The sequence below is a fragment of the Coregonus lavaretus genome (genome assembly GCF_964263955.1).
Source record: "Coregonus lavaretus genome assembly, chromosome: 29".
NCBI classification, from domain to species: Eukaryota; Metazoa; Chordata; class Actinopteri; order Salmoniformes; family Salmonidae; genus Coregonus; species Coregonus lavaretus.
Window position 1 is genome coordinate 38,093,172 of NC_140016.1, and position 19,106 is coordinate 38,112,277.

Genomic DNA, 19,106 nt, shown 5'->3' on the forward strand with positions numbered 1-19,106 from the left:
TCCGTTTCTCATTGGACAGATGGCTATGCCTGTAGAGCAGGGGTGAGTGAGTATTGCTTTGCGGAAGCACAGGACCAAATCCCCAAAAATATTACATTTTTTGGTAAAGTTTTCTTTGAAACAATGGCTACATTGTATTTCTAACATTTAAATGATGAGTTTCACGAAGCATAGGCTGTTCAGTTTTTATTTATTTAACATCTTAAATCATGCAATGAAGCCACAGTTAGGGCTGTTGGGGTGACCGTATTACCGCCACACCAGCAGTCACGAGTCATGAAGGCAGTCAAATTACACCTGACCATTTAGTCACGGTAATTAGGCTTCTCCAAGCTCTGATGCTGCTGATGGTCATTAGTAGCCTACCAAACTTGCTAACTGCCTGGTACTCAGCACTCTATTGTCCCTCTAATCACTGACATCAATGAAAATGTTTTTGAAAACCTAATCAAACACTTCATGAGAGCCCATGAGCTCATGTTGCGCAACATTTCTATAGGCTATGCAATTGCGCAAGAAAACAGAGTGATGGCCTCTATTAAAAAGAGAAGGAGCCCATCAGCTTTCTATAGGCTAGGCCTATTATATTTATTTCTCAACTTTCCTAATACTAAGCACATTGCTTATCTTTACAACAGGAGTATAGCCTACCTGGCTGGCATGAAAATGAACCACGGGAAAAGCGTCCTTCATTTGCTATTTAAGTGCATAGATGACATGTTTTTTTCCCCTGCTTCGAGACAGGTGCATGATAATGGTCTTGTGAATGATGCCCAGCATAAGGCAAGAAACAATGCCTTTTTTTGTGTGACTTTTTCGAATCATAGTCGCACACCTTATGTAGCCTAGCCCATAGGCCTATATGTTTTGACAAGGTTTGTATCACAACTAAAGGGGCCAAATAACTTCTTAAAATTAAGCACATTAATCCACTTTACAAGGGGTGTAAAGCCTAACTGGCATACCTAAGCAGTGTGTGAGTTTTACCTCTATAATAAAAGTACCGTGTGAAGAAATAGCCTAATAGTTTATCAACATTTTAAGCTAAACGTTCTGATCTATTGCGTCAGCCACATTGCGTTAAAACATTTTTTTTTTTAATGCTAGTGGTTGTATTAATTTGGGATCTATCGCATCCCACAACTGTCCCAGACTATGTTTGGAATATGTATTTCTCGCACAGAATAGGTCAACTTTTGTACTATGGGGGATAGTAGATTGACATAGGCGAGTTGCTGTTCATTAGGCCTACTCATCTTGTTGGCTGACGAAAAGTAAATGCGGACAGTTCTTCCAATATCTTCGATATGCAGTTGCGTCCCCGATGTGTCTGTCTTCACTTGTAGCCTGTGAGAAAGACCCGATCAAGTGAGCCATGTGAGTGAGACGTGCTTCGGCGCAGGCAGCACTCAGGGAGAAGGGCACAACACAGCACTCCGGGCCAAGGGCACAACAGCCACTGGCCGCAAAGCATGGATTTATTTAGGGTGCATTACGGCCACACAAAGGGGATGCTGCTGGGAAATTCGAGTCATTAGCAAGTGCTTAACAAATTGTGAATGAGAGACTGATGAAGTGTACAGCCTGCGCAAAAAAGGTCCTGTATAAACACAAAGCTTTGCCTATGGTAGGCTGCGTGTGAACAATCCCGATGCTGTGTTTTAACGTTTAGAAACGTCAATAATTATTGCTTGCAAAACGGTTTTCGAAACATATGGCGATGTCTCTTATTTTTCATATCAGCGGGAAAGAAAAAAACTGTAGCAGTTTTGCACAGATCCATACGCTGTGTGTGCCTCCAGTTGACGAACTACACTTCCTCCCCAGTCATGCTTACACCACAGGAGGCTGCTGAGGGGTGGACGGCTCATAATAATGGCTGAAATGAAGTAAATGGAATGGCATCAAACACATGGAAACCATGTGTTTGATAACATTACATTTATTCCGTTCCAGCCATTACTATGAGGCCCGTCCTCCCCAATTAAAGTGCCGCCTGCCGTCTGTGGCTTACACACAGGTGTTCGGTGCCCTAATCTATGAATTTCACATGACTGGCCAGTTGTGCATAGACCCACCCACTTGGGAGCCAGGCCCACCCACTGGGGAGCCAGGCCCAGCCAATCAGAATGAGTTTTTCCCCACAAAAGGGCTTTATTACAGACAGAAATAGCCCTCCTCAGACGATCCCGCAGGTGAAGAAGCCTGATGTGGAGGTCCTGGGCTGGCATGGTTACACGTGGTCTGCAGTTGTGAGGCCGGTCGAATGTACTGCCAAATTCTCTAAAACAATGTTGGAGGCGGCTTATGGTAAAGAACTGAACATCCAATTCTCTGGCAACAGCTCTGTTGGACATTCCTGCAGTCAGCATGCCAATTGCACGCTCCCTCAAAACGTGAGACATCTGTGGCATTGTGTTGTGTGACACAACTGCACATTTTAGAGTGGCCTTTTATTGTGCCCAGCACAAGGTGCATCTGTGTAATGATCATGCTTTTTAATCCGTTTCTTGATATGCCACACCTGTCAGGTGGATGGATTATCTTGGCAAAGGAGAAAAGCTCACTAACAGGGATGTAAACAAAAATTGTGCACAACATTTGAGAGAAAAAAGGGACCAACACATGGGACCAACACTTTACATGTTGCGTTTATATTTTTGTTCAATATAATTAGCAAACGTGGCTGCCTATGACTTCCGTCTGTCTTCCGTAAACAAGCACTGTAACATGGAGATATGGCCGTATGGGAACACTAACCCTTTAAAGGTGTGCAGTAATTTAACCTTTTGTTTTTTGACAATTATTTCTCGCTGATATGAAAACCTTACCGCAAGCGATGCTTTAAATGTTCAGAACGAGCGTCGGGGCTCATAACAAAACTCCCCTGGCCAGAAGATACTATCGGCAATAGGTGCTAAAGGTAGTTAGCGTCTATGAATGGGTTAACATGACCCCTATACAAGTGGAACAAACTAAGGGATAGTGCTGTGTGTTGTGCATGTGTGTGACTGCCTGTACTCGACCCCTTCAGTGGACCAAAGTGGACAGCTCCGCCAAAAGCCCGACCACATTCCAGAGCTGAAGAGGTCCCGTGGGGATACTGGCATGAGCTCACATGATGACGGCCGATGGGTGTTGGACTTGTTCAGAGGTCCAGCCTCCCCCCATGCCTGGTTCCAGCTATGTGCATCCTCTCATGGAAGAAAAAATGTGTTTTCTTTCATCTCTCATGTGAACTTCCAATGGAAATTTGCATTTGACTCCTCTAAACCATTCCCATATGGAAGATAGGCTGACACTGATGAATATTTGTGTCACTGGAAAAAAAAACACAAAATAGGTCACTCAGAGAATTTGGCTATCAATCTGATTTTTTATATATTCTAAATATCTGCTATTTTATCTCTTTCTGGGACAGCATCATAACATCCAAGCAGGGTGCTCCAATAACATGTAGACATATTTTCAAGGCTGTTCTTGACTCACATTAATCTAGTATCAATAGATAATTTGCATGGCTACCCAAACTCTTTGCTCTGGCTTAACACTACGCCCATGGACGTTAGTTTCTTCCCCTCAATGAGTCTGGATCTAAGTACCTCCCTGAAGATTTCTAGAATGGAAATCCACTCTAGACTGTGTGATTGGTCCCAGAAAATGATGGGTTGGGCCAGAGCTATAACACATTTGGGTAAAGCGCCGTTTTGAAAATGTGTCATTGGCTTTGATACTCTGATTGGTTAAAGGTGATACAATCGCTGATTACTTTGTATTTTTGACATCGCCACAAACTTCAATGATGGCAGTCTCAGACTGAAGTATGTAGCAAACGATAGAGCAGCAGAATAATTCCGTTCTGAGTCGTCAGGCAAACAGGCACACAAATGAAACCATCATTAAGAGACCCACTAATGATGTAGAAAATATAACTAGAAAGGAATACTTGTCAAATCTTCATGGTTTCACAGATGTTGGCGATAACTCACAAATAAGATTGAATTACTTCAGAATATCAAGTTATCCACATGGCATCTGTCTGCTTCAAACAATGTTGACTTATGGGTCATATTTGATGAAGATTGAGAAAGTGCCAGTTGCCTTAACTTCTGCATAAAACCAAATTGTACTAAGAAGAATAAAAATACAGCAAATAAGAGACAAGACATTTTAATCGCAACGGTTTATGCCAGTGGTAAAAACTACAATTGCTCAGACTCTCATACAGGCTCTTATACTGCAGCATTTCATTGTGTGACAAAAGCAATTTGTTCTCATGCACCACTGCTCTGAATGCCAACTGAGATAATTGAAGTTAGTCATTCGATGTTAGCCATATTTATCCGGTAACATTGAAAATGTTGGCATTGAAGATTACAGTCATTGCGGTTGTATTGATTCATGTGTGGGCAGTAGCAGCAATTTCATTCGTGGAATAACAGTGAAAAACTGTTCTACTCAATAAAGGGCAAATAGCTAACAGACAAAAGCTTTCTACCGCTCAAGGTCTCAGAGTAATTCCTGGCTGATGGTTACCTCATAGCTTGCAATGATGTTTCTAATCTTCCCTGATAGATCATATGAAATATATGTACTTAATTAGGCCCAGATACTTCTTCTACACTGTCCATACTGTAATGTTATCACTACTAGGTTGGCCAAGTGAAATATCCTTCACAGAACAAACACCATATATTCTGTCTGAATTAATCTACACCTAATGCAAGCAACACCTGAGGAATACATTACATCCTGCCTATTTAAATGGTTTCTACCATTCTAGAGGTACTAAAAACGGTGATAAATGAAAAACATTAGTGAGCTGGATGTCTTCCATGTAAACTTTTCCAATAAGCAGAAGCTACACGAGAGGTGAGAGCCAAAACGGCTGCTACTGTACAGTAATGTGAGCAAACACTTTTCAAGGGGGAGATCCAAAGCGTCGGGCCAGTGAGTGACTTATTTTCCTTGCAATAATATTTAGTTAGACAACTAATTTGATATGTTTGGTGATATGCAAGGTCTTCTTTGAGGTTGGTATTCACTGTGCAGTTAGCTAGCATGGCTGAGAGTGAGAGTGGAATAGGGAGGGAGGGAGCAGAGCGGGTCTTTTTTCCCCATCAGACGTCCGTCATCTCGTCCTCCATCTCATCCCCCTCGGCCTCCCCCTCCTCCTCCTCCTCCTCCTCATCCGACGTCAGATCCAGCTCATCCATCTGAGACACACATTTTGGACACGAGCAGATGAACAGGTAGTTATCCCTGGGAAGAGAATAACGATGTTACATAAGTCACACGGATGCCTGTCTCGTTCTGGACCAAGATTGCCTGAGAGAGCGAGCAAAAGGAAGAAAGAACATAACTGATCAAATGCATTTGCTTCAATCTGTGAGCTCCTCAAAAATAAATACCATGATTCAACACTGTAAACATACTGTTTATGTAAGCGTAATACACGGTGAATCTGAATAGGAAGAGAGACACCCCACTCGCAGTTTTTTTCTGGTTCAATGAACTAAGTAGACCAGACCCAGCTGCTATTGCATTGGTGTCTATGGGAGACACAAACAGTTAAAGGTCTAATGCAGACATAAAGGTCTAATGCAACAATTAAGTAAGTTACTGTGATTGTTTTAAATTAAAACTGTTGACAAACAAAAATAGCTTCTAAGCAAAGAGCAATTTCATAAGCAAGAATTTTGCTACGACTGTCTGGGAGGGTCTGAGTGGGGAGGTGAAAACTGAAAACTAGCTGTTATTGGCAGAGAGGTTTGGAACCCTTTCTTATTGGTCTATGAACTAACCAATGTCACCAGGCAGGCCAAAACTCCATCCCACCAAAACAGGCTGAAATTTCAGGCTGTTTTTTTTAACAGCTCTTAAACTAAAAGGGGCATAATGAACACCTCATTCCATAATCATTGGCATTCATATGGAGTTGGTCCCCCCTTCGCTGCTATAACAGCCTCCACTTTTCTGGGAAGGCTTTCCACTAGTTGTTGGAACATTGCTGCGGGGACATGCTTCCATTCAGCCACGAGCATTAGTAAGGTCGGGCACTGATGTTGGGTGATGAGGCCTGACTCGCAGTCTGTGTTCCAATTCATCCCAAAGGTGTTCGATGGGGTTGAGGTCAAGGCTCTGTGCAGGCCAGTCAAGTTCCTCCACACCCATCTCGACAAACCATTTCTGTATGGACCTCGCTTTGTGCACGGGGGCATTGTCATGCTGAAACAAGAAAGAGCCTTCCCCAAACTGTTGCCACAAAGTTGGAAGCACAGAATCGTCTAGAATGTCATTGTATGCTGTAGCGTTAAGATTTCCCTTCACTGGAACTAAGGGGCCTAGCCCGAACCATGAAAAACAGCCCCAGACGATTATTCCTCCTCCACCAAACTTTACAGTTGGCACTATGCATTCTCCTGGCATCCGCCAAACCCAGATTCATCCATCGGAATGCCAGATGGTGAAGCGTGATTCATCACTCTAGAGAACGCTAGAGAACACTGCTTCAGAGTCCAATGTTGACGAGCTTTACACCACTCCAGCCGACACTTGGCATTGGACATGGTGCTATTTTTACGCGCTACACGCTTCAGCACTCGGTGGTCCCGTTCTGTGAGCTTGTGTGGCCTACCACTTCGCGGCTGAGCCGTTGTTGCTCCTAGACCTTTCTACTTCACAATAACAGCACTTAAGAGTTCACCGGGGCAGCTCTAGCAGTGCAGAAATTTGACGAACTGACTTGTTAGAAAAGGTGGCATCTTATGACGGTGACACGTTGAAAGTCACTAAGCTCTTCAGTAAGGCCATTCTACTGCCAATGTTAGTCTATAGCGATTCCATGGCTGTGTGCTCGGCTTTATACACCTGTCAGCAACGGGTGTGGCTGAAATAGCTGAATCCACTAATTTGAAGGGGTGTCCACATACTTTTGTATATAAAGCACAGGAAATCACGTTTTTGACTGCACTGGGCCTTTAAGTAGACCGGAACATACTTTTTTTTTTTTTTACGGTAAACCATCTCATTTGCTGAGAAAAGAGACAGAGACTAGTCTTTGTTCATGCTTCACTATCTTCAGTTTCTGGGAGTTGCAGCTTTTCAAGGTGAAGTGCCTTTCAACAGGATACAGTGAATATGAATCCAAAAATGGGCTCCCGCAGAACAAACCAGCCCTGGGTTTAAGGGGGTAAAATCGGTAACGGATTGACGGCTAGCTAATCGATAAAGAGCGTAGGTAGGCACCGGAATAACCGCCAGACCCCCTTTGGCTGCGCTGGCCCAGGATTGCCCGTTATTGCCTGGGAGGGTGGCCATTGATCTTGACTGAACTGGGAACAGTTTGAGTCTGTCAAAAGGATTGGTACACAGGGGATTTGAGTTGTTTACCTTAGGATTTTGTGTCTGCTATGACGGCTTCTGTCACGCTGACAGCAGTCCAAGTAACTGATACTGATCTCCTGGAGATGTGAGGAAACAAGAGTTTAACAAGTTAGCAGGTGAGGACATTCACATCAAAAAACCTCCCATTACTGTTACTATATCGGGATTATTTTACATAACAATGAATGACAGTCAGCCACTTCTTGAGTTATTGTTCAAGTTCCGTTACTTTATCTGGTTGTTTCATGTTTATTCAGCAGCAGGCGCCAAATTTTGTCGCTATCCTGCCATGGTCATAAGAACGACACTAAAGTGCTCACATTTTTGGCCAGAATTCAAATCGGCTGGCAAAACATTTCTCTGGCCCCCTCTGACGCTACTGTTACAGGCAGATGCAAGCCTTCTCAATCTCTCTGACAGCCTGACACATCTGCTCTATTCCTTAAAGTCTCAGACCGCTAATTCCAGCTGACAACAGAGCACACAGAGAAAGCAAGTCGGGATGTTCTGTCCAGTCTATCCACGGCCAGAATGTATCACCCCCCCCCCCCCCGACCCAGCATCCTCTTCTGACCTCTCCAGGGCTGATGTCACTTAGGGCACTGAGGTGAAGCAAGAAGTTGTTGTTCGGGAAAGATGCCGCTGCGTTCGGTATGCAGCTGTGGTTACCTAGAGAGTAGACAAAACAATCAAACATTTGACCAGTTCAAAAACGTATTTGTAGTTAAATTTAATTGATTCTGTATGATGTGCGAGTTTGTGGATTCTGGAAGCTGGGGTTAGAAACCTTCTGATAGTGATGACTCACATGCGCTTTGCAGTAGGAAGAGCCCGGAACCCTCGCAGTTCAGAAAGTCACCGGTCTCTGCGGAGACAAATCTAATTCAGCTCTGACCTCCATTGTCAGTAGAAGAGATTCATTCCATATTAGTAACGATTCAGAGGCGCCAAGTATAATTTACAATCTATCATAAAATGTGAGCTGTACAAAGCCTCTGAAGAACTTGCTTGGTAAATGTAGGTTTAGACTCAAATCTATTTAATCAGACAGTTTTCCGCAGTTTTCCTCATAAACGGTACGGATGTCTCAGGAAGCAGCACTGTATTTGAGTGTAGGGAGGGAATTGTGACCTTTCTCAATGTCCTTGTATAGTTGGTCAATGAAGGAATCCAATTGCTCCCTCTGCTGGCTTGTCAGCGCCAAAGCATCACATGCATGAACCCATTGGCTGAGAGAACTAGGTAAACAGATATGAGAAAACAATGTCAGCACTTTAAAAATGAATGATATTCAGACTAATGGCACTTCGTAAGTGCATAATTTATGTCCATAACATCCATAATTTATGAATTGGAAAGATTTAGAGTTTAACCTTACCTGGTACCAATGCCCTGTCCATTGGTCCCCACAAGGGAGAAGAGGGAACGAAATCCCTCAGGTGTAAACCACTGTAACATGCAAGGACACACCTTATAGCATACAGTATCTGTATCATAATCACACATGTTCAGGTCAGAGCTCATTCATAAGAAATTGTTCAATCGAATACATTATTTTACAGTCTTGTCTACTGGGAGCGAAGATGTCAAGTACGTAGCCAAGTATCAGCTCGAAAAACATGTATGCCGATAAATAAATTGGTAATGAATGGGGAAATAGTGCCACACTCACCCGATTGAGATGATCGTCGTAAAGTGCCGTCGTAAACAGGGTTCGTAGTAAGGTCAACTGCCCCTACAAACCCAATACAATATGTAAAAATTAAGGTAAAAGTCTATACAGTGCGGGAAAAAAGTATTTGATCCCCTGCTGATTTTGTACGTTTGCCCACTGACAAATAAATGATCAGTCTATAATTTTAATGGTAGGTTTATTTGAAGAGTGAGAGACAGAATAACAACAAAATAAAACGCATGTCAAAAATGTTATAAATTGATTTGCATTTTAATGAGGGAAATAAGTATTTGACCCCCTCTCAATCAGAAAGATTTCTGGCTCCCAGGTGTCTTTTATACAGGTAACGAACTGAGATTAGGAGCACACTCTTAAAGGGAGTGCTCCTAATCTCAGCTTGTTACCTGTATAAAAAGACACCTGTCCACAGAAGCAATCAATCAATCAGATTCCAAACTCTCCACCATGGCCAAGACCAAAGAGCTCTCCAAGGATGTCAGGGACAAGATTGTAGACCTACACAAGGCTGGAATGGGCTACAAGACCATCGGCAAGCAGCTTGGTGAGAAGGTGACAACAGTTGGTGCGATTATTCGCAAATGGAAGAAACACAAAAGAACTGTCAATCTCCCTCGGCCTGGGGCTCCATGCAAGATCCCACCTCGTGGAGTTGCAATGATCATGAGAACGGTGAGGAATCAGCCCAGAACTACACGGGATGATCTTGTCAATGATCTCAAGGCAGCTGGGACCATAGTCACCAAGAAAACAATTGGTAACACACTACGCCGTGAAGAACTGAAATCCTGCAGCGCCCGCAAGGTCCCCCTGCTCAAGAAAGCATATATACAGGGCCATCTGAAGTTTGCCAATGAACATCTGAATGATTCAGAGGAGAACTGGGTGAAAGTGTTGTGGTCAGATGAGACCAAAATCGAGCTCTTTGGCATCAACTCAACTCGCCGTGTTTGGAGGAGGAGGAATGCTTTCTATGTCTCCTGACCTTAATCCCATAGAAAATTTGTGGAGGGAGCTGAAGGTTCGAGTTGCCAAACGTCAGCCTCGAAACCTTAATGACTTGGAGAAGATCTGCAAAGAGGAGTGGAACAAAATCCCTCCTGAGATGTGTGCAAACCTCGTGGCCAACTACAAGAAATGTCTGACCTCTGTGAAGGGTTTTGCCACCAAATACTAAGTCATGTTTTGCAGAGGGGTCAAATACTTACAGTGGGGAAAAAAAATATTTAGTCAGCCACCAATTGTGCAAGTTCTCCCACTTAAAAAGATGAGAGAGGCCTGTAATTTTCATCATAGGTACACGTCAACTATGACAGACAAAATGAGAAAAAGAAATCCAGAAAATCACATTGTAGGATTTTTTATGAATTTCTTTGCAAATTATGGTGGAAAATAAGTATTTGGTCACCTACAAACAAGCAAGATTTCTGGCTCTCACAGACCTGTAACTTCTTCTTTAAGAGGCTCCTCTGTCCTCCACTCGTTACCTGTATTAATGGCACCTGTTTGAACTTGTTATCAGTATAAAAGACACCTGTCCACAACCTCAAACAGTCACACTCCAAACTCCACTATGGCCAAGACCAAAGAGCTGTCAAAGGACACCAGAAACAAAATTGTAGACCTGCACCAGGCTGGGAAGACTGAATCTGCAATAGGTAAGCAGCTTGGTTTGAAGAAATCAACTGTGGGAGCAATTATTAGGAAATGGAAGACATACAAGACCACTGATAATCTCCCTCGATCTGGGGCTCCACGCAAGATCTCACCCCGGGGGGTCAAAATGATCACAAGAACGGTGAGCAAAAATCCCAGAACCACACGGGGGGACCTAGTGAATGACCTGCAGAGAGCTGGGACCAAAGTAACAAAGCCTACCATCAGTAACACACTACGCCGCCAGGGACTCAAATCCTGCAGTGCCAGACGTGTCCCCCTGCTTAAGCCAGTACATGTCGAGGCCCGTCTGAAGTTTGCTAGAGTGCATTTGGATGATCCAGAAGAGGATTGGGAGAATGTCATATGTCATATGGTCAGATGAAACCAAAATAGAACTTGTCGTGTTTGGAGGACAAAGAATGCTGAGTTGCATCCAAAGAACAACATACCTACTGTGAAGCATGGGGGTGGAAACATCATGCTTTGGGGCTGTTTTTCTGCAAAGGGACCAGGACGACTGATCCGTGTAAAGGAAAGAATGAATGGGGCCATGTATCATGTGATTTTGAGTGAAAACCTCCTTCCATCAGCAAGGGCATTGAAGATGAAACGTGGCTGGGTCTTTCAGCATGACAATGATCCCAAACACACCGCCCGGGCAACGAAGGAGTGGCTTCGTAAGAAGCATTTCAAGGTCCTGGAGTGGCCTAGCCAGTCTCCAGATCTCAACCCCATAGAAAATCTTTGGAGGGAGTTGAAAGTCCGTGTTGCCCAGCGACAGCCCCAAAACATCACTGCTCTAGAGGAGATCTGCATGGAGGAATGGGCCAAAATACCAGCAACAGTGTGTGAAAACCTTGTGAAGACTTACAGAAAACGTTTGACCTGTGTCATTGCCAACAAAGGGTATATAACAAAGTATTGAGAAACTTTTGTTATTGACCAAATACTTATTTTCCACCATAATTTGCAAATAAATTCATAAAAAATCCTACAATGTGATTTTCTGGATTTTTATCCCTCATTTTGTCTGTCATAGTTGACGTGTACCTATGATGAAAATTACAGGCCTCTCTCATCTTTTTAAGTGGGAGAACTTGCACAATTGGTGGCTGACTAAATACTTTTTTCCCCCACTGTATTTCCCTCATTAAAATGCAAATCAATATATAACATTTTTGAGATGCGTTTTTCTGGATTTTATTGTTGTTATTCTGTCTCTCACTGTTCAAATAAACCTACCATTAAAATTATAGGCTGATCATTTCTTTGTCAGTGGGCAAACGTACAAAATCAGCAGGGGATCAAATACTTTTTTCCCTCACTGTAAGTAACACTTTTGAAATCTATTCCAATAACAGTGACTCCAATAACAGTGACCACATATTTTTTTACCAAATTTGAAGCTCAACCCTTGATTTCCTCAATTCTTCTCAAAGCACATTGGAGGAGTGTTCCAACATCCTTTCCTCAGACCTCCTCCTCCAATGAGTCTTAAGGGGAATTGAGGAAACAAGGATGGGGAAGTAAGGATTTAACAGCTTGTAGCTAACATTTTTAGACACAGCCACTATCTCTATGCTTACTTGGAACTTCTCTCCCAGCATCTTATGTGCAATCTCCTCCTCCTCGTTGGCCGCACGGCTGCAGAATTGAGAGAACAACTTCTGCCAGTGCCCTTTGTCTTGGGCCTGCATGACACAAATTCAAACATTGATTATTATTATATGTTTGAGATATACATATTATGCACAGGTATGCACAGAATATAGGATTATTATAGAAAACTGACAGGTTAAATGCTTCTCCAGGCATTGTGAAGCTCTGTTAATCTGCACAGACCTTAATCTCAAACTAACATTCACTACAAAGACAGAATGCAAATACAAAGTGCAAACCACCTTGGAATTGGAGCAGCTCAACAAAAAAAGGCTGAGGCAGAGGAAGCTCACCTGTTTGACAGTGGCCACCATCCTGGCCATGAGCATGATGCTGGAGGTCTCAGGAGGGTAGTGCATGCTCCTAGGGGACAGATAGGGAACAATCTCACCTTATACTGCAGCAATCACAGCCAAAATATTACTGGGGCTGGATCAGAAAACGTTACTAGCTGTCAAATCCTTGCTTTCTCGTCCTCGTTTACTCAAATTCATTTTCTCCCTCTCAAAGCTAATTGAAAGAGGAGTTGCAAGGGAGGGAGCAAGGAAGGAAGGATTTGACAGCTAGTAACATTTTTAGATCCAGTCCAAGAACAACATGGGCCCCATCTAGTGGTATTCAATCCATATCTCACCTCCAGGCGTCCTTTAGTTTGTTGACAGGGTGGTTCGGGTCCTCTTGGGAGGAGCCTAGGCACAGGGCCCGATGGTACTGGTCTGCCGCAGCCTGCCGACACTCGTTGCTACAGTACATCACCTGCAGGGGGAAACAAAGTTTCACTGAAGCCCAAAGCGAGACACTGGACTAGACTGGAGGAAGTAGCTACAGTATATCAACACATCTCCATGTGGAGGTCAGACAGACATTGGGTAGGTGCATCTCATTTAAGTGGCTTCTAATCCTTCATCTTTACTGATCTGAAAACACAGGCTAAGAAAAAGCAAATAGGAATCTTCCATATTGCTTTCACCTACAATGTGTTTATTTGTTTGTATTTTTTAGGGGGTAGATCAGTTTTAATGTTACAGACAGATTGTGGGTTCTATCAATGTATTTGTCTGCATCATTTCCAATCCCCCATATGTTTTATTATTTTCCCCTAACCCCCCTCCCCTAATTGGAGTAAACTAATGGCCAACAATATTTAGGCTTCTACATCAAATATTGGGACACTGTATATTTTACATTAGTTATCTTTTTTGTTTTTAGTCCCATCCTTCAGCTACCCTCAACCCCTCCCATCAATCTCACACCAAATATTTTTCAACTGTGCTGTAATGTTTCACAAAAGTTCTGAACCTTTCTATTCTCATAGTTTCCACAGATTGTAAATTAAAGATGAACATTTTTACAGAGTATTATTAGATTATTGATCGATTGACTATGGCTTTTCAAGTCACCCAGCAGTGCTATTTGCAGTGCTATTTCCAGGTAAATGTTGCAATTCTTCAACCATTTCTGAACCTGCGACCAAAAACAAGCTACATATGGACAGTACCAAAACAAGTGATCTAATAATTCTGTCTCTTCGCAGCAAAATCTACAGAGCTGTGATGGATGTATCCCCCATATACATAAAATTGGAAAAACTCTACGTTTTGAATCCAGCGTTGTTTTGTGTATCAGTTCATAAACCATGTGCCATGGGATCGGCACATTGAAAATCTCTTCAACTATTTTGCAACCTGTATGGCGCAGCTGTCAATTTTTGGGTCCTTAAATTAAACTGGTAAACTTTATTTATCACAATTTTTTTTAAACCAATTTTGGTCTTTAATGTAGGGCCGACAGACAAGTTCCTTACTTTCTCCCCCTTCCCTCTTCCATTTTTGCGGTAATGCTGCAATCAGTTGGTTGTAATTTTGAATAGAGCAGATATTTCCATATATTGTTGTTAGCTGCATGTGTAACAGAACTCCCCCAGTCCTATTTATGATATCATTAACAAAGATTATACCATTTTTTTTTTTTATTCCAAAAATATATAATTAGTATTTTTGAGTTTAACAATAATATTTGTTCTGTCTTTTCTGGTGGATTAAACTGAAATTGCAACCAGCTTTCCATGGCTTGTTTAAAAAAATAGGGATATTCCGGAGATGACTTCATTTTCAAATAACCGAAAGTGAGAGGCTGAATATAGAGGAAAAGGCCATTTTTGAACACGGGATGAGCTATTGTTACTAATCTGCTGGAAAACCAGTTCAGATTTAAGTCAACTTTTGTATGACTGAAGCCTTTAGTGAGAGGTTCAATGCTTTAGTATTAAAAAATGTCAGCCCTCTGAATTCATATTAATTATATAAATTAGGCACATTTAATTGCCGTTCAAAATAAAGTGGAATATTTTTTGCTCATATAATAAAATAAAATAAAGTCATTCGGTGTAGTAAATAGGTAAACTGGGATATGACTAAATAATTAAATCAGGGTGATTTTTCCACAAATAGACAGGTATTTATTTACCTTTCCATGGTAGCAAGATCATATCTAGTTTTGCTAACTTTCTATGATAATGTATTGTAGTGAGATCGTTTCTTTCTTTCGGGATATACACTACCGTTCAAAAGTTTGGGGTGACTTAGAAATGTCCTTGTTTTAAAAGAAAACATACATGAAATGAGTTTGAATAGGAAATATAGCAAAACGCATAGGAAATGTAGTCATTGACAAGGTTAGAAATAATGATTTTTAATTGAAATAATAATTGTGTCCTTCAAACTTTGCTTTTGTCAAATAATCCTCAATTTGCAGCAATTACAGCCTTGCAGACCTTTGGCATTCTAGTTGTCAATTTGTTGAGGTAATCTGAAGGAGATTTCACCCCATGCTTCCTGAAGCACCTCCCACAAATTGGATTGGCTTGATGGGCACTTCTTACGTACCATACGGTCAAGCTGCTCCCACAACAGCTCAATCGGGTTGAGATCCGGTGAATGCGCTGGCCACTCCATTATAGACAGAATACCAGCTGACTGCTTCTTCCCTAAATAGTTATTGCATAGTTTGGAGCTGTGCTTTGGGTCATTGTCCTGTTGTAGGAGGAAATTGGCTCCAATCAAGCGCCGTCCACAGGGTATGGCATGGCGTTGCAAAATGGAGTGAAAGCCTTCCTTCTTCAAGATCCCATTTACCCTGTACAAATCTCCCACTTTCCCACCACCAAAGCACCCCCAGACCATCACATTGCCTCCACCATGCTTGACAGATGGTATCAAGCACTCCTCCAGCATCTTTTCATTTGGTCTGCGTCTCACAAATGTTCTTCTTTGTGATCCGAACACCTCAAACTTCGAATCGTCTGTCCATAACACTTTTTTCCAATCTTCCTCTGTCCAGTGTCTGTGTTCTTTTGCCCATCTTAATCTTTTCTTTTTATTGGCCAGTCTGAGATATGGCTTTTTAATTGCAACTCTGCCTAGAAGGTCAGCATCCCGGAGTCACCTCTTCACTGTTGACGTTGAGACTGGTGTTTTGCAGGTACTATTTAATGAAGCTGCCAGTTGAGGACCTGTGAGGCGTCTGTTTCTCAAACTAGACACTCTAATGTATTTGTCCTCTTGCTCAGTTGTGCACCGGGGCCTCCCACTCTTCCTTCTATTCTGGTTAGAGTCAGTTTGCGCTGTTCTGTGAAGGGAGTAGTACACACCGTTGTACGAGATCTTCAGTTTCTTAACAATTTCTCGCATGGAATAGCCTTCATTTCTCAGAACAAGAATAGACTGACGAGTTTCAGAAGAAAGTTATTTGTTTCTGGCCATTTTGAGCCTGTAATCGAACCCACAGTTGCTGATGCCCCAGATAATCAACTAGTCTCAAAAAGGCCAGTTGTATTGCTTCTTTAAATCAGCACAACAGTTTTCAGCTGTGCTAACATAATTTCAAAATGGTTTTCTAATTATCAATTAGCCTTTTAAAATGATAAACTTGGATTAGCAAACACAACGTGCCATTGGAACACAGGACTGATGGTTGCTGATAATGGGCCTCTGTATGCCTATGTAGATATTCCATTAAAAACCAGCCGTTTCCAGCAACAATGACCATTTACAACATTAACAATGTCTACACTATATTTCTGATCAATTTGATGTTATTTTAATGGACAAACAAATTGCTTTTCTTTCGCAAACAAGGACATTTCTAAGTGACCCCAAACTTTTGAACGGTAGTGTAAATCCCGATTATGTCCACTTCACCATCAGACCATTTTATTGGTAAACTACACAGTAATGTAAAAGTTGTATTTTTTAGCAATCCAATATGTAAAACAGTGCACTTATCAATATTTGGTTGTAATCCAGAGAGGTTAGAGAAATTATCTAGATCCTCTATGAGGCTGTGCAGGGATCCAAATTGTGCATTTAAAAAAAAACATGAGTTGTCAGCATACAAATGACACCATTTTTCTAAGCCCCGGATTTCTAGCCCCTTGATATTATTGTTGGATCCAATTTTAATAGCTAACATTTCGATGGCCATTATAAATAGATATGCTGATAGTGGACAACCTTGTCTCACTCCTCTTGACAGTTTAATACTTTCTGAGAAGTAGCCATTATTTACTATTTTACAACTGGGGTTACTATACATAACTTTAACCCATTGTATAAGAGATTCTCCAAAATTAAAACAGTCCAGGCATTTATATATAAATTCTAGTCATACTTTATCAAAGGCCTTTTCAAAATGAACACTAGGCCCGGTTTCCCAGATCTTTCATAGTTTTCGATTGTTTCCTTGTCTTATATTATCTCCAATGTATCGTCCATGTAAAAAAACTTGTCTGACAATACCTTTTTAATTCTATGCATTTTGCTAGAATTTTTGCATCACAACACTGAAGTGTAAGGGGCCTCCAGTTTTTTAGGTGGGCTTGATCTTTATATTTACCACTTGGGTCCTGTTTCAGTAATAGTGAAATCAGAACTTCTTGTTGAGTATCTGATAGTCTACAATTTTTATAGGAGTGGTTAAAACATGCTAATAACAGACCTCTGAGTACATGGAAAAAGGTTTGATATACCTCAACTGGTATGCCATCCAGCCCTGGAGTTTTCCCGGACTTAAAGGCTTTAATTGCATCAAGAAGTTCCTCCTCTGTAATTTGGCCTTCACATGAGTCTTTCTGTACAGCCGTTAAATTTTACACTATTAATAGAAAAAACATCCTTACAATTAAACTTCAGTTAGTGGACATGGAGGAGACTGAAACGAAAACATATGCTTAAAGTACTTTGCTTCCTCTTTAAAAAATTGGTTACAATGTGTTTTTAGATCAGTACTGTCCAGTCCTTAATTGGCAGTGCAGATGAGGAGGACTTGTGAGAGGCACTCACCTGGCATTGTGGGCAAGCTTGGTGCAGCTCTGGGTGCACTTTGCACAGCTCGGGGTGGGGTAGACTGAGGCAAGGGATGCCACTGAGTCTACGGGCATTTTCCTCAGCTGTCTCCAGAGCATGCAAGCAGAATTCACAGGCTGGAGAAGAGACAGGGATGGATGATTAAATGAGAGCGAACTAAAGGTCATATTATTCACTAAATATGAAAGACCATTCAAAGACTCAAAATGTGAGGTTTTCCCCTTGGCCTATGTTAATCTAAAATATGGCTTACAAAAGCAAAGCATGCTGGAACATTTTACTCCCGATTTTCAGTCATCAATAGGAACATAAAAGGAGGATTTGTTCAGTCTGTCTTTCTACCTAAATCGTGAACCTTTAAATAACACCTCACCTTTGTACTTGTACAGGGAATTCCACAAGAATTGGGCAGAGACAAGAGGGCGCTCAACAAAAATGGTGTCTCCTTTCTTGATGGCCTTCTTGGCAAATAATCATTTGCCCTAAAATAAAACCAAATATTTAGATATAAATATCAATATGTCAATTTCAGTAATATGCACCTACCCATACTTTATCCACACAAAGTGTATCCTATTGATTCAGACCAGGCTGGCCTTTGCACTTTATTAGCCCCCCAAAAGGTCTACCTGAAAGACTATCTGTGCATACCTAGATAGCTAACGTTTCATGATGCTAGTTATTTAGCTAGACAAAAAGCTTAGCTAGCTTTAAAAGGAATCAGATAGCAATCCATGTGGCATGAATGAAGGTGTTGACTAAATGAATGTCATTTGCTAGTTACCATAAGCCATGATAAATCTAAAACATTAACACGGCTAGTAAGTAACCACGTAGTTACAGCCAGCCAGAAAACATAAACAAAATGACAAGAGATCCTGTCATGTGCATAATTTTCTGATTTGCCCAGCCCAGCCAGATTGACAGCATGCGTGGCAATGCATTTTGCATCAAAACGGTGCTCGATCCGATAAACTTGAAAGTAGCCTTTTCAAAAGAATCATTGTCTGCACATTACCTTAATCTTGTCAATAAATCGGACTTCCACACAACTGCTAACTTTAATGGGGTCGACGCAGAGAGAAAAGATGCAATCTTGGGGGGCAGCCATCTTCAAACTAACCTTCGCCCTTTCAACTCTGACGCTTAGATGCATCCACCTGTAGGCATTTGGCGGCCTCTAGCGGTTGATATAGCGAGTAGTTTTCTTATATACAGATTGGCCACAGTTAGTGCCTTGCAAAATTCTATGACATGATTTCATCTTCAATGAGATGTAATGAATCATATCATGAACGACAAACTTTTTCCAATAATATTTTAAAAAGTACACACAGTACCTGATA

At 41.7% G+C, this 19,106-nt stretch overlaps 1 protein-coding gene across 2 annotated transcripts; it reads right to left on the reverse strand.

Annotated features, from left to right (window-relative positions):
* Window positions 1–4,154: 4,154 nt before the first annotated feature.
* Window positions 4,155–18,901, reverse strand: LOC311104952 (protein-lysine N-trimethyltransferase SMYD5-like). 2 transcript variants are annotated; one of them, XM_084146942.1, is made up of 14 exons: window positions 18,779–18,901; window positions 18,134–18,242; window positions 17,737–17,876; window positions 17,424–17,548; window positions 13,032–13,153; window positions 12,691–12,760; window positions 12,325–12,429; window positions 9,059–9,121; window positions 8,765–8,835; window positions 8,518–8,624; window positions 8,195–8,251; window positions 7,961–8,055; window positions 7,393–7,463; window positions 4,155–5,262 (listed from the first exon to the last, which is right to left on the reverse strand). In XM_084146942.1, the coding sequence occupies exons 5-14, from the start codon at window positions 13,148–13,150 to the stop codon at window positions 5,121–5,123; spliced, it is 900 nt and encodes a 299-aa protein (XP_084003068.1). In that variant the 5' UTR covers window positions 13,151–13,153; window positions 17,424–17,548; window positions 17,737–17,876; window positions 18,134–18,242; window positions 18,779–18,901; the 3' UTR covers window positions 4,155–5,120. The 2 variants fall into 2 exon arrangements, with proteins under 2 accessions (XP_084003068.1, XP_084003069.1); XM_084146943.1 differs by lacking the exon at window positions 17,424–17,548 and having other exon boundaries at window positions 18,779–18,895.
* Between the last annotated feature and the right edge of the window lie 205 nt (window positions 18,902–19,106).